The 13,689-nt window shown below is 40.9% G+C and overlaps 1 protein-coding gene across 1 annotated transcript; it reads right to left on the bottom strand.

The window, feature by feature from the left end:
• Positions 1-3,091: 3,091 nt before the first annotated feature.
• Positions 3,092-12,906, bottom strand: LOC123791409 (uncharacterized). Its single transcript, XM_087871079.1, is given in 7 exon segments — positions 3,092-5,102; positions 5,105-5,199; positions 5,201-5,327; positions 6,295-6,390; positions 6,646-6,766; positions 12,002-12,137; positions 12,687-12,906. Coding segments are annotated over 6 exon segments (1,707 nt in total). The 5' UTR covers positions 12,011-12,137; positions 12,687-12,906; the 3' UTR covers positions 3,092-3,843.
• Positions 12,907-13,689: the final 783 nt, after the last annotated feature.

Genomic DNA, 13,689 nt, shown 5'->3' with positions numbered 1-13,689 from the left:
TCCTCCACCAGCAAAAAGATCATGACTTACTAAAGCTCAGAAAATGCTTAGCATTTTTTAGCAATAAAGTGTTATTCAATTAAGGTATGTACTTTTTGAAAATATAATGCTATTGCATACTTAATAGACTACAACATATAACTTTTAAGTGCCCTGGGAAACCAAAAAATTCGGTGGACTCACTTCATTGCAATACGTTTTATTCCAGTGGTCCGTAACCAAACCTGCATCTCTGAAGTATGACTGTATAGAAGGCAACTGCCAGTCTCAATAGGCTGATTCAGTCCCAGGAATGTGGGTGCACAACTGGAAACATTTGTTTGAATACTGCATATAGAACCCTTAGCTTAAAGTTCAGGTTACACTATACAGTTTAGGTGCACAGCCAGCCACGAGGCCCAACTGCTGCTGCTAACAATATTATTAATCATTATAATTCTTTTCCTATTCACCTTTAATGCTTTACTTTCTGTATCTCTCAAGCCACACAGCCTTGTCACACTTTCATCAATGGCTTCTTCATCAGTAATATTTTCCCCCTAACACAACTGCTTAAAATCCTGTTTGACGTGTCTGACTCCCCTTCGATGCCCAGCACAGAGATAGGCTCCTAGGAAGCACTCAGTGGTAAGTGCCTTGGTTCTTTCAGGACCTGTACCAGTGACTGCACAATGGGTTCTAATCACATTTGACTTACCCAAAACTAATGAAGCTACTCTCACTTTTCAGGCATCAGAGACCTTCAATAACATGGTCATAACTTGACAGTGAGGGCAGCTGAACTCAGCCCAGAGGACCTTGTACTGAGAGGTGATACTGAAGGCTGTTAGGCTTCTGATCTCACTGGGTAAAGCCTGACCTCTCCTCTACAGAGGGACCTGATGCCTCCTTCATCCTGCCTTTTCTCCAAAACACATCTTTAGGGCACCCTTCATCCTTCCTGCAGCCCAGGTAGGTTGTCTCATCTTCTCCTACCTGGTGCTCTTTGCATCTCCTTGGAGTATTTGGGGAAATAAACAGAAATATATTTCCCCTGAAAATGGCTCAAATACCAAAGGAGGACTTGTTGGAAGGAAAGGGGAGTGTCTTGTAAGAACCTCCAAAAAGTGAAACAGTAAGTAGATAAGAGTGACAAGTGATTAGGAAGACCCACTAGATGTGACAGACCAGAATGATGAAGCAGCCATGTGAAGGTAACAATGATGATGAAATTAATAGCTAATATTCACTAACTGCTTTTGAGGTATCAGGCACTGTAAACATCTTACACCAATTAACTTATTTATCTTCACAATAATCCTGTGAGGTGTTACCATCACCATTTACAGATGGTGAAGTAATTTGTCCAAGGTCACATAAAGACAGTATACATGCAACTTGGATTTATATCCAGGTAACATGACTTCCGGGTGTATACTCTTCACACACACATATGCATGGACACATGCACACACACACACTTTTGAGCTCTTTAAAGGTACAGAGTGTGTCTTATTTATCTGGCTCACAGTAGATGCTCAAGAAATGGCTAACAGACATGACTGAGTGTGATTCTCCATCAGTAACATTGTAACATCATGATCTTAGCCCAATCTTCCAACAAGGTAATATACTCTTACTGCTTTAAGTCCTTCACTGTATTTAACCCTGGCTTTCTTTTCCTAGTTCAGCATCATTGTAAAATGTTATCATGTGTGTGCTCGTGCTTCTTAATTGACGAAGTATGAACATTTGGATGAATCCTCTCATAACAACATAAGATAACATAAAACTGTATAGTGAAAGCAAACAAAATCTAGGGATTAAAATACTACTTCATCTTTGTGGTACCAGTGCTTGGGAGAGCAGAGGAAGCACACAGAATGGGAGAAACAGAAAGCTTGCCGTTATCCTACAATATCCTACAACTGGACATATATAGTGGCCAGTCTATCCATAATCACAACGGTTCTTAATTCTTGTTTGATACCATTCTGTGCTTCCTCAATTACGTCTCTCAAAGATCCTTCGACATTCTTTAGAATTTCAAAATCTCATAAATAAAACTAAATCAAAGGAAAGATCAATCTCTTTTTAAAAATTCACCATCCCATTCCAAACCCACTATGTCTATTGAGAATTGCTACGAAATGTGCCTTCACCTCTTGGTTTTCAGTTAAGGTAGCTCGTGTACTAGAGCAGAATATCTTGTCTAAAGTTGGAAACCCTATCACTGATTCCACATCAGAATTATGTCGGTGATATAATATTCCTTTTTAAAATAATTTACTTACAACATCAAATGCCATAGAGAACATAACCTGAAATATAAGCTGTATAAGCGCCCTTTACTTCCAAGTGTCCAGACAGTTCTAATTGTTGATATGTATCACCTTTCTAGTCACAAGATAGGAAACCATGGGGCCAGTAAGACTATACAACTTATCTAAACCTTAAGACTACTTGAAGCCAGCCTCTTTACAAACCATAATTATCTGCCAGGGCTTGGTACAGAAAATAAAAACTGTCTTGAGTATTTTAAGAAGACATATATTACAAGTAACGGTTTTCAAAACTGGTAGGCAGGCTGGAGGGAAAGTAATGGGGACAGCTCTGGACTATTAATTTCAATGTAAATTCTCATAACTATGATCCAGCACGGAGAAATGACTATTGCTGTTAGCAGAAATGCTGCTAGCAGTAATACCTCAATGCCACAAAACTTGAGACTAGACACTGGATCATGGAGTCCAGATGCAGCAAACATGACAGAAAAGGCTTGTGTACTTTGCCTTGAATGACTCCCAGAGTGCATGTGCCTGCACACAGCTATGTAACCAGTGCTCATCCCTTAGGATTCAGATTGCAAAGCACATTCACCATCAAGACTGCTCTGATCTCTCCTAGTTTGTTGTTTCTTGGTTATGTTCTCACTGCACTTGTAAAAATTAAAATGTGTGAACTGACACCAAAATAATGATATTCTTAGCACAGAGATGAGGCCATTTTTCTCTAGCTTAACTAGTTTCCCACTAAAGGCTATAGTAAGGCTTAATTCTTCAAGAGGAAAGTAAAAAATTTTGCAAGAAATATCAGTGTCACAGTGAAACAGTTCATTATATACAAACTGATTTTATTAGAGACCGAAAACGTTATTCACACCACCTTTTACTTCTTTTTGCAGCTTTAATTTTTAAAACATTTTCTGGATCCACTGGGTGACTAAATATCTTCACATGCCCATTAGCTAAAGAAACTTCTATGGAGGACTTGAGTAAAGTTGCATGCTACTGCTATAAGAAAGGCATATTCATTTATAATCTACTCTTCTGCTCTCCTGTAGAACTGCTTACAAACAGCATCACTGCAAAGAAAGATTTATGCATAACTCCTACATCCTTCAGGCTGTTCTAGCATTAATCTTCTGATGTCTAGCAAGATAAGAACTCATAGTGAACAGTTTGCTGCATTTCTCATATAAGCTCTCTCCAGTGTGAGTTGATATAGAATAAGGGACACACCTCAACTGAAGGATTTCCCACAATTTTTATATTCATATTGCTTCTCTCTTGTGTGAACTCAATAAGAAAGTCATATTTAATGTCTTTCCCATGTTACATTTATAGCGTTTTTCTCCAGTGTGGACTTATGTCAATTAAGGGATTAATACTGGCTAAAGGCTTTCCCATGTTTATTGTCTTCCTAGGCAATAAATGGTCTCTCTACAGTGTGAACTGTGATGGACAGTAAGGCTGTACCACTGTTAAAGACCTTCCCATATTCATTACATTCATAAGACTTTTCTTCCAGTATAAATTTTCAGGAAAGATCTATGGCTATTAATGTATACGACAAATATTCTATTCATACAGTTTCTCTCTTGTATGACTTTTCACACATATAATGATTCATATGGCCTAAAGGCTTTTCTACACTTATTGCATCACTGGGTTTCTCTGAATTATGTATTCTCTGATGGGCAGTAAGATTCGAGCCTTTGCTAAAAGCTTTCCCACATTCGTTACATTTATATGGCTTTTCTCCAGTATGAATTCTCTGATGTACAGTAAGGTTTGAACTACAGCTGAAGGTCTTCCCACATTTAATACATTCATAGGGCTTCTCTCCAGTATGAATTCTGTGATGTTGAAGCAGGGATGACCTATGACTGAAGGCTTTCCCACATATACTGCATTCATAAGGTTTCAATCTAGTGTGGTTTCTTAAATGCATATTCAGTGATTCTGGCTGGTTGAAGGATTTCCGGCATTTTTGACATTCAAAAGGTTTTTCTTCAGTATGAATACTCTGATGCTGAATAAGAAATGACAAGCTGCTAAAGACTTTCAGACATTTGTTGCACTCAAATTGTTTCTCTATAGCGTGAATTCTTTGATGTCGAGTAAGGTGTGAGCTACAGCAAAAGGCTTTTCCACATTCACTACATTCATAAGGTTTCTCTCCAGTATGAATTTTCTGATGGTGAATGAGAGATGATCTATGAATGAAGGCCTTCTCACATATTCGACACTCATAGAGTTTTTCTTGAGTATGGATTCTCAGATGTTCAATGAGATGTGAAACACGACTAAATGACTTCCCACAATTCATACATTCATATGGTTTCTCTCCAGTGTGAGTACTCTGATGATTGGTCAGTGAGGACACATGGCTAAAAGCCTTCCCACATTCAATACATTTGTAAGGTTTCTCTCCACTGTGACTTATCTGATGTCGAGTTAGGGATGAGCCATGGCTAAAAGTCTTCCCACATTCGTGACATTCATATGGTTTCTCTCCTGTATGAATTCTCCAATGGCGATTAAGGATTGATTGTTTGCCAAAGGCTTTCCCACATTCATTGCATGTATAGACTTTCTCTCTATTGTAAGTCTGGTTAAGGGTAAGAGATTTGCTCTGGCTGAAGGCTGCCACACTTTCTTTAGAATTCGAAAGTTTCTTTCCACCATTGATCTCCTCATTTTTTATAACAGACTTTTTTGGTAAGCTCTTCTTAAATATATCATGTTTATGTGATTTCCCTTCAGCAGAAATTCTCTGTGGTTCAGAAAGAATAGACTTTAAATAGAAGATGCTTCTAAATGTACTGTATTTGTAAACATTTCCCCAGTGGGACTTTCTCTAAAGGTGAGGGTTACTGGTCTGAAATGTTCTACCTGATTTTCATGCTTCCCCTCCAACTTCTCTATATATTCCCACCTTGCTAAAATTTGAAAATTCATGACTTTGTTTTATAATTTTTTCTATTATTACCGTTTGGAGTGAATCTTCATCATAAATATCCTCCTTCGTTAATAATTCCTTGTTTTCCCATCTTGATTCCCAATCTGAAATATACCAAGAAAGCAAAACACTGCTTTTTCTGTACTTCTTGAAAAGAAACTTCTATGGTAAGAATAAGAGATAAGAAACAGAGCACATCTCCACCCCCAGGAAGCACATGACTGAATTCTCATTTATTCAATAATTTCTCAACAAAGTTCAAATAGAGCAGAGAATAGAGACAGCTCACAAAGATGGGAACAGAGTGTAATAAGCAAAATGAGCTAAAAACAGGCAATCAGTATGTGGAATAAAAGTGAAATTATCAGAAAAAAATGCAAAAGGTCTTCTGGATTCCAAGCCAACATTCTATTCTGTACCTACATTTATGTGAAAGACCACATTTTATCTCACAGTCTTGGTTCTCCAACTTTCAATTAATCTCAATTTGCTGTCAGATTAGCATGCTTAAAATACACAATTTATAGGAGTACATTAAAAAGTTAACAATGAACAAAATATTTTTTATCACTCAGAAAGATTTAGGCTTTGTTTGTGTAGGATCTGTGTGAAATCATATTATGTACTGGACATTAGAAAATATTGTTCCTAGAAACCTTTTATATATTCTTTACTTCCTCCAACACTTATGTTCACATTTGAACTTTGAAGCTCGGCCTTAGGGGAGAAGTGATTTCCATCTAACTGACAGCCTTTCTTCACCTAAAAAGATCGGTATATTTTTCCTTAGGTGGTCTTAAAGAGAACAATTTGCTTTATTTTACTTCAAATAGAATAACAATTTGAATTATTATGATGGCAAAACCTTCACTTTTGATTAGATAACATAATACAGAAAGATAATAATTTGGGATGGAGGAATGGCCATTTTAAAATCTAAGCTAAGGATCCCTCAATTTGTTACATTTGGGATCTCTGAAGACGGTATCCCTAAAATACCCTAAAATGCCTCCATACTTTCTACAAGCATGTTTTACAAAGATCTCTTTTGCCTGATGCTCCATGACTTACCTAGAAACATACCTTTTGACAGTTTTTTCTCCACCATCCAAGGTTCTTTCCCATCTTCCAGTAAGCTGATCACATACGGCTTAGGTATGGAAAGACCTGCTTGCAGGAAAAATATAAAACCTGTTTAAACTATGGTCCTCATGGAGGACAGGCCATCATCATAAAGAACCAAAGGCAGTTTTGAAGGATGGTCATTGAAATGGGAGGATAAGCTTTAGGAAGGGCACAACAGAGCTCTACACATCCTTGGGAGCATGAAACAAAATTTCAGCCATATACTCAGGAGAATCTCCAGCAATTCTGAGTAACAGAAGCTCTCCCTCATTGGGATGAAAAGCGAGATATGCTTACCTAGAGAAACCAGGTTCTCATAATTCTGGACCATCACATCCTTGTATAAATCCCTCTGAGCAGAATCTAGCCATCCCCACTCTTCAGGAGAGAAGTCTATGGCCACATCACTAAATGTCACCTGAAATAGCAAACATATTTAGGCTCAGTCATAGCCAAGGCCACTTCTGTCACTGGTTAAGGGGTAAAATTATCCCGGTTGTAGAAGAGAACAAGATTCAGTAGTTGTGACAATGACTAGGAATCTGATCTAAGTTAAGTAGTAATTGGATAATTACATGTTTGGCATTGTTTTACAGTATGGGTAAGAGACAAATATAAGAGCTTTGCTTCAGGAGAGTTTTAATTCTGTCAAAGGGAAAAGAATTCTGAAATTTTTTAAATCAGCATTCAACATTTGACAGCACATAGTCAAGTGCTTAGTTGTGTTTTTTATAGCTTACATGATAGGTAAATAAAAAATGATGATTTTTGAACCACTAAGGTTCAAAAAAAAATGATCCAATAAGTTCAGAAAAAGACATCTTGAAAGACAGACACATACATAACTAATTTATAAACAAAAACTACTTATGGTATATAATTAAACCTTGTATTGATAATATATAATTAAAATAACTTGAGACCCCTGGGCAAGAAGACTAAAGAATAGTTTCATGCCACAGGCAGTCCCTGAATTGGACCTTAAAGTAAGGACAAAGAATTAAAAGACACATTTCAAGGAAAATATTCTAAGGAAACAGTACCCATTCATGGTATTATTTAAAATGGCAAAACTTTAGAAAAAGCTTAAATGTTCAGTAATAGTTTGTTAGTCAAATTATAATACATGCAAAAAATGTATGCATTTTAAATGGCATTATTCTTATCTTTCATTGGTGAAACAGACATTATTTGGCCGTGATAAATTTCTCATTCCAAGAGTGGTTGATTTAATATTCTATTACTTTATTGGATATTTTGCATGTATGTTCATTAGTGATCCTGGTTTTTGGTTTTAAAGAGGGAATTTACCTTTGCCAGGTGTTGGGAAAGCAGCTAAAAATCAAATCTGCCAAGCAGAAAATACTCTTCACAATGTAGAAGAGAGAACAGTTTTACTACTAAGTAAGCATCACAGCAGACTGTAACATACTTCATAGGCAATCACGAATGAGATGCAAGGACAGAAAGAAATCTCACCCTTTTATAAAGCCAGGATAACCTATATAACACATAGATGTTTTCAAAATAAATAATTTGTCCTCAAGTCAGAGGACTTGGCAGCGCCATTTGCAACATACAGTTCATCCTAAATTCCCAATTTGGAGTGACCAACCGTGTTAATTGCTTTTACCCCAAGAAAAATAAAAATTCTCCTATCCTCATGACAAGCAGGTAGTTAGAACTTGGAGCCAGAAGCCTAGGCTAAACCCCCACACAGGGAGATAGAGGTGCATTGTCCTTCATGTTTTCATTTCAAAGAGATGGCTGCAAGGCCTTAAGAAAGACTTTACTGCCCTGAAATATTGGCAGGGGCTTATTTAGCTTTGAAAAAGATTCACAAGCATCTCAAAGGGACAGAGAAAGGATTTACAACTACAGGTTTTTCTCAAAGGAAATACCCTAAAAAAAGGGAGGAGGGGAGGATCTCTTTCCCTTTTGGAACCAGGGAAAATTCCTTTTTTCATTTGTTTTTATACTTACCCAGGTATTAGGGTTATGCTAGCCTTATCATATGAATGGGAAAGTTTCTAATCTTCTCCTACTTTCCACGATGGTTTTAAATGATTGGCTTTTACAAATCCTACTCGATAAACCAAATTTAAAAATCAATACTAGGGGCGCCTGGGTATCTCAGTCAGTTAAGCATCCAACTCTTGATTTCAGCTCAGGTTGTGATCTCAGGGTGGTAAGACTGAGCCCTGTGTCAGGCCCACACTTAGCAGAGTCTACTTGGGATTCTCCCTCTCCCTTTGCCCCTCTCCACCACCATGCCCCCCCCCCACCCCGCACAGGCACACTCTCTACCTAATAAATACATAAATCTTCTAAAAAAATCAATACTAAATTAATGCACAAGATACTATGTTTTATTCCACCAATGCAAAGATATTTCATATTTTAAGTTTTGAACACATATTAATGAACATCATTGTACTAAGTCTAAAAAAGAAAACTCACATAATCTCATTAATAGATACCCTTTGTTCTTTATTTAAATCAGGGTTTCTCAACCTTGGCACTACTGACATTTTAAGCTAGATAATTTGTTTGTTTTGGGTGCTGTCCTGTACATCGTAGAACAGTTAGTTAGTAGCATCCCTAGCCTCCACCCATCAGATACTAGTCGCAATTCCCCTCTGTCTCCCTAGAGTTATCCTTAGAAAATGTACTGTTGGGGCTCAGTCTTTAAGGGTCTGCCTTTGGCTCAGGGCATGATCCTGGGATCCTGGGATCAAGCCCCACATCAGGGTCCTCTGCTGGGAGCCTGCTTCCTCCTCTCCCACTCCCCCTGCTTGTGTTCCCTCTCTCGCTGGCTGTCTCTCTCTGTCAAATAAATAAATAAAATCAAGAAAGAAAAGAAAGAAAAGAAAGAAAAGGAAAGAAAGAAAGAAAGAAAGAAAGAAAGAAAGAAAGAAAGAAAGGAAGGAAGGAAGAAAGAAAGAAAGAAAATGTACTGTAAGCCCTAAGGGGTGACTGTGGAAGCAGCTGAAGGGTCAGCAGCATTCCTGGTCTCAGGCTATTGAAAGCAATGGCCTGGCATGATCCCCTGGGGCAGGACATAGGTTTAGAGCGATGGAAGAATGTAACCCTTAGTCCCCCTTCCTGTACCTGACAATTGCTAGCAGAAACATCCCGCTCCTCCCTTATCCCACGACTGCCTCCCTGCGTGCTGGCGTGCAGGGGAGAATGCAAGCCTGCTTTATGGCTTCAAGATAGTTGCCATCCTTTTGTACTCCTTTCTCACCATTTGATGCATCTGTCCTTGCTTTTCTGATAAAAAATAAAATAAAAGCTATGTGCAGAATTCAGCTGCTGCTCTCTCCCTTGCAGAGGCAGTCCTGCATGGCCACTCAAATTGGTGTCTGAGAACTTTATTTCAGTGCATGACAACACCCCCCAGACCGTGACAACCAAATGTGTGTCCATACATCATCAAATGTCCCCTGTAGGTAGGGCTAAGGGGGACAAAATCACCTGTTTGAGAACCACCACTTCAGAAGATGTTTGCAGTTCCCTGAAAGACTCTCAGCCCTACCCACCTATGCTCGAGGTGGTCCCTCAGTTTGCTGTAACTCCACTTCTATCTCTGCCTCCCTGGTACCATGCGCCACCAAAACCAGTTACAGCCTTGCCTCCCCAGGGATGCCTCAACTCTCTCTGCCCCTTCAATTGCCCAGCCAGCCTAGGATGTTCATTCATCTTTGTCCCCAGAAGAACTTAGGATATTTGTTCCAGCACCTACCTAAATTTCTTATGCGTTCTTGCTTTTCTACCAGCCCTGTAATGCTCAATACAGCCAGTAGCCACATTTGGTTATGTAAGTTTAAATTAATAAAAATTAAAAATTAAATAAAATTTAAAATTCAGTTCCTGGGTCACTTTAATCATAGCTCAAATACTCAACAGTCATATGGGGCTGGTGCGTACCATACGGGACAACATACATAAAGAACATTTCCACCACTGTAGAAAGTTCTCTCAGTACTGCACTAGATCACGAAGTCCTACAAGTCGGCGCACACTCAAACCCATGTGCGATTCTTCCTAACAGGTACAACATAAATGTTTATGAAATGAATCAAGAGTGTCTGGGTGGCTCAGTCGGTGAAGCATCCAACTCCTGATTTTGGCTCAGATCATGATCTCAGCGTCCTGGGATTGAGCCCCATGTCAGGCTCCACGCTCAGTGGGGAGTCTGCTGGAGATTCTCTCTCCCTCTCCCCCTCACCCCAACTCTTGCTCACCTTGCTTACCTACTCTCTCTCTAAATTAAATAAATAAATCTTTTTTAAAAATCAATCAATGAATTATTTTGGCAGCTAGTTCATTTTACCTTTTACTTTTAAAAAAATAGTTTTTTGGGGTGCATGGGTGGCTCAGTAGGTTAAATGTCTGCCTTCAGCTCAGGTCGTGATCCCAGGGTCCTGGTCAGTGGGAAGCCTACTTCTCCCTCTCCCTCTGTCAAATAAATAAATAAAATCTTTTTTTAAAAATCGTTTTCAATTCTAGTTATCTAATATTCCCAAGAAACCAGACTCTGCCCAACAAGCACATACACCACTAATACCTTCCGTGCAGGCTTCACCTTCCACCCCATGATTTTACCCTACCATTTTTTCAAAGCTTCTTCACTCAACAACTATTTACTAAGCCTCTGTTTTGTACCAGATACCACTCTGGGTACTGAAAACAGCAAAAAAAAAAAAAAAAAAAAAAATCCCTCCCAGAGGGAAGAGACGAACAATGAGCATATGCATTTAGTAAACAAATAGTATATTATCTAGTGAGTGAAAATCACTACACAGAAAAACAACAAAGCAGTGAGGAGGAGGAGAAGTGATTGTTGGAAAAGTTGACTGCAGGTGTTCAGAGAAGCTTTACTGAGAAAGTAACCACTGCACAGAGCTATGAAGGAGGTAAGAATGCCAGCCTGTACATATCTGGGGAAAGAAGATTCCAAGCAGACAGTACTGCAATTTCCAAGGTCTGGAAGCAGCAGCCAGTGGCTAGAGCTCACAAGGAGCAAGGAGACAGAGCAAGATGAGATCAGAAAGGTAAAAGTCTGATTACACAAAGCTTTTTAAGTCACTGTAGTACTCTGACATCTGAGTTAGGGCCACTACAGAGTTTTAAGCTGAGCAATGACAGGATGGTGGCAGTGGTGTGGTTGGATGGTCTAACCATTGGTCATATTCTGTGGATATCCTCTATGTATTTTAGATCCAACTAGACCGTCTGAATGTAAGTTTTAAGAGAAAGGAAAGAATCAAAGATGACTCCAACCATCTCTTGACTTGAACAACTGAAAAGATTGATAAACCATTAACTGAGACCATATAATAGTGCTTTGACACCATAAAGCAATTAACCCAAAATTCCAAACGAATTTTGAATTGTAGTAAAAAACAAAACAAAAAAGTTTTGCTCAAGACTCTACAAAGACATCAAGCAGAGAGACGGTAGAGAAGAGAAGCACTGACAGAAGAGAGTACTCTGGAGTTCTGTGGGCTCCATCCTTTGCTACAATGAAAGGAATCATGGATCCAGTCCCTAAAAGGACTCTTGTTAGGTAGGAACTGGTAAGAGACGCAAAGCACTCAAGAGTTCTGCTTAGGTGGTTCAGGAAGATCTGGGGACATTACCGACTTACCTGGAACATGACTTGTCAACACAGTCCTTTTTCCAGCCTCCTGTCTTAAAGAAGAGTAGTGTCCTGAGAAGGCAGATCAAGAACACAAAAAAGGAGCCATGAAAAATGAGGCTTATCTTGCAGCGATGTGACCCATCTGCAAGGAAAAGCACACTGGGAATCACTTTCTAGGGCTCCATTCTTTCCCTAAACTAGCAGAGTGTTCCTTGGCACGAGGTAACCATTCACCAGGTGCCAGAGGCGTGCAAATCAACTACTACATATTTTTTAGACAGACTCACAGAACAACAGTAATAACGTTAAGGGCTCATTCAATCTTCTCAACTATGCATGACAGACATTCACATTATTCTATATTTCTTTTCTAAACGATGAGAAAACAAACTCTTTGATACTGAAGCAATGTGTTGAAGGCTGCACAAATGGAAAGCATCGCTTTCACGACTGGACTGCCTAAAAATCATTGCAGGTGGCGTTTCCTTTCAGGGCGTACGCTGCACAATCACTCCACCATTTCCTTCTCGCAACAACTCTACGAGGTAAACGACAAACCCCTTTTTACAGAGAAGACAGGCCCAGGAAGCTAAGGCCTTGCTGGGGCTCACACTGCGGTGTAGACTCGGCACCAGCGAGGCCGTGGCGGCCGTACCCGGCGCCCGGCCACCCTGCCGGGACCCACACTTGCCTGAGTCCCGGCGGGCCCGCCCTGGACCTGAAGTCCGGGCCGGGGGATCCAGAGCCCGCACCTCCGCGTACTTGACACGTGGAGAGCGGACCACGGCCGCTGCCGTCGAAAGAACTGCACTACACCGGGAGAATTTCGCTGCCTGCCTGAGATTACCGCGCGGTGGACGGAGGACGCAGCCCACACCGGAAGAGCATTTCCCAGCTTCCTCCACGTCGGCGACGAGTTACCTGTGCCTCGCACTTCGCCCAGTAAAACCACACTTCCCAGAAGGCTGCGCGTTCGCGCGCGCTTTGGGAGCCCAGCGAGAAAAACGGCTGAGTTTTCCGAGGAGTGCCACCGTCTGCAGCCTTCGTTGCAAAGCTGCTCTGCTAGGACGCGCACACGAAGTGTCGAGAGGACAACAGGCCCTAGCTCTGCGTGCTTCTTAAGTACAGGGGCGTCCAAAGCACGAAACTACACTTCCCAGAACATGATGCGGCCGCGAAAGGTCTTCCGGGTCGCCGGGTCGCTAGCGCGGACGCCCTCCTGCTGGGACTTGGGCAGTCCTTGCTGGTGCCGGGGGAGAGCGGGCGTCTATCCGCGGAAGGTTTCTCAGGCAGAATTCTGAGCCGCTCTGGCCAGCTCGTGTGGGCCTGGAGTGTTGGCGCCAGCTTGCCCAGCACTGTGGTTCCTAAAAGGCCCTGTGTCCGGGCCGTCATGGCAACCGTTGTGAGCGGACAGAAGACACTTCTCGGAAATTCGTGCGGTCCCGTCACGGCTATGATACTGACTGCCGCTATCATGTGTACAGGTCCTCGAAGGACTCAGAAACGGCGGCCTCAGGTGAGCGCTTTAAGGAAAAAGGCCTTCACTCCTGTAACCCGTAGAGCCTGACCCACTTCTGTCCCCAGAAGCGCTGTCCTTGCCCCCTCACCCCCCCACCGAAACGCCCGCTGGAGGAGATGGACGTAGGCCAAAGCAGTCTACTGCGGGTGTGTATTTGGGTTGTTTCCTTTACTTT

The sequence above is a fragment of the Ursus americanus genome, chromosome 21, assembly GCF_024610735.1.
Source record: "Ursus americanus isolate L20-20 chromosome 21, mUrsAme1.1.p, whole genome shotgun sequence".
Taxonomy (NCBI): Eukaryota; Metazoa; Chordata; class Mammalia; order Carnivora; family Ursidae; genus Ursus; species Ursus americanus.
Note: the sequence above shows the minus strand (reverse complement) of the source record. Positions and strands in the feature narration are given on the sequence as shown.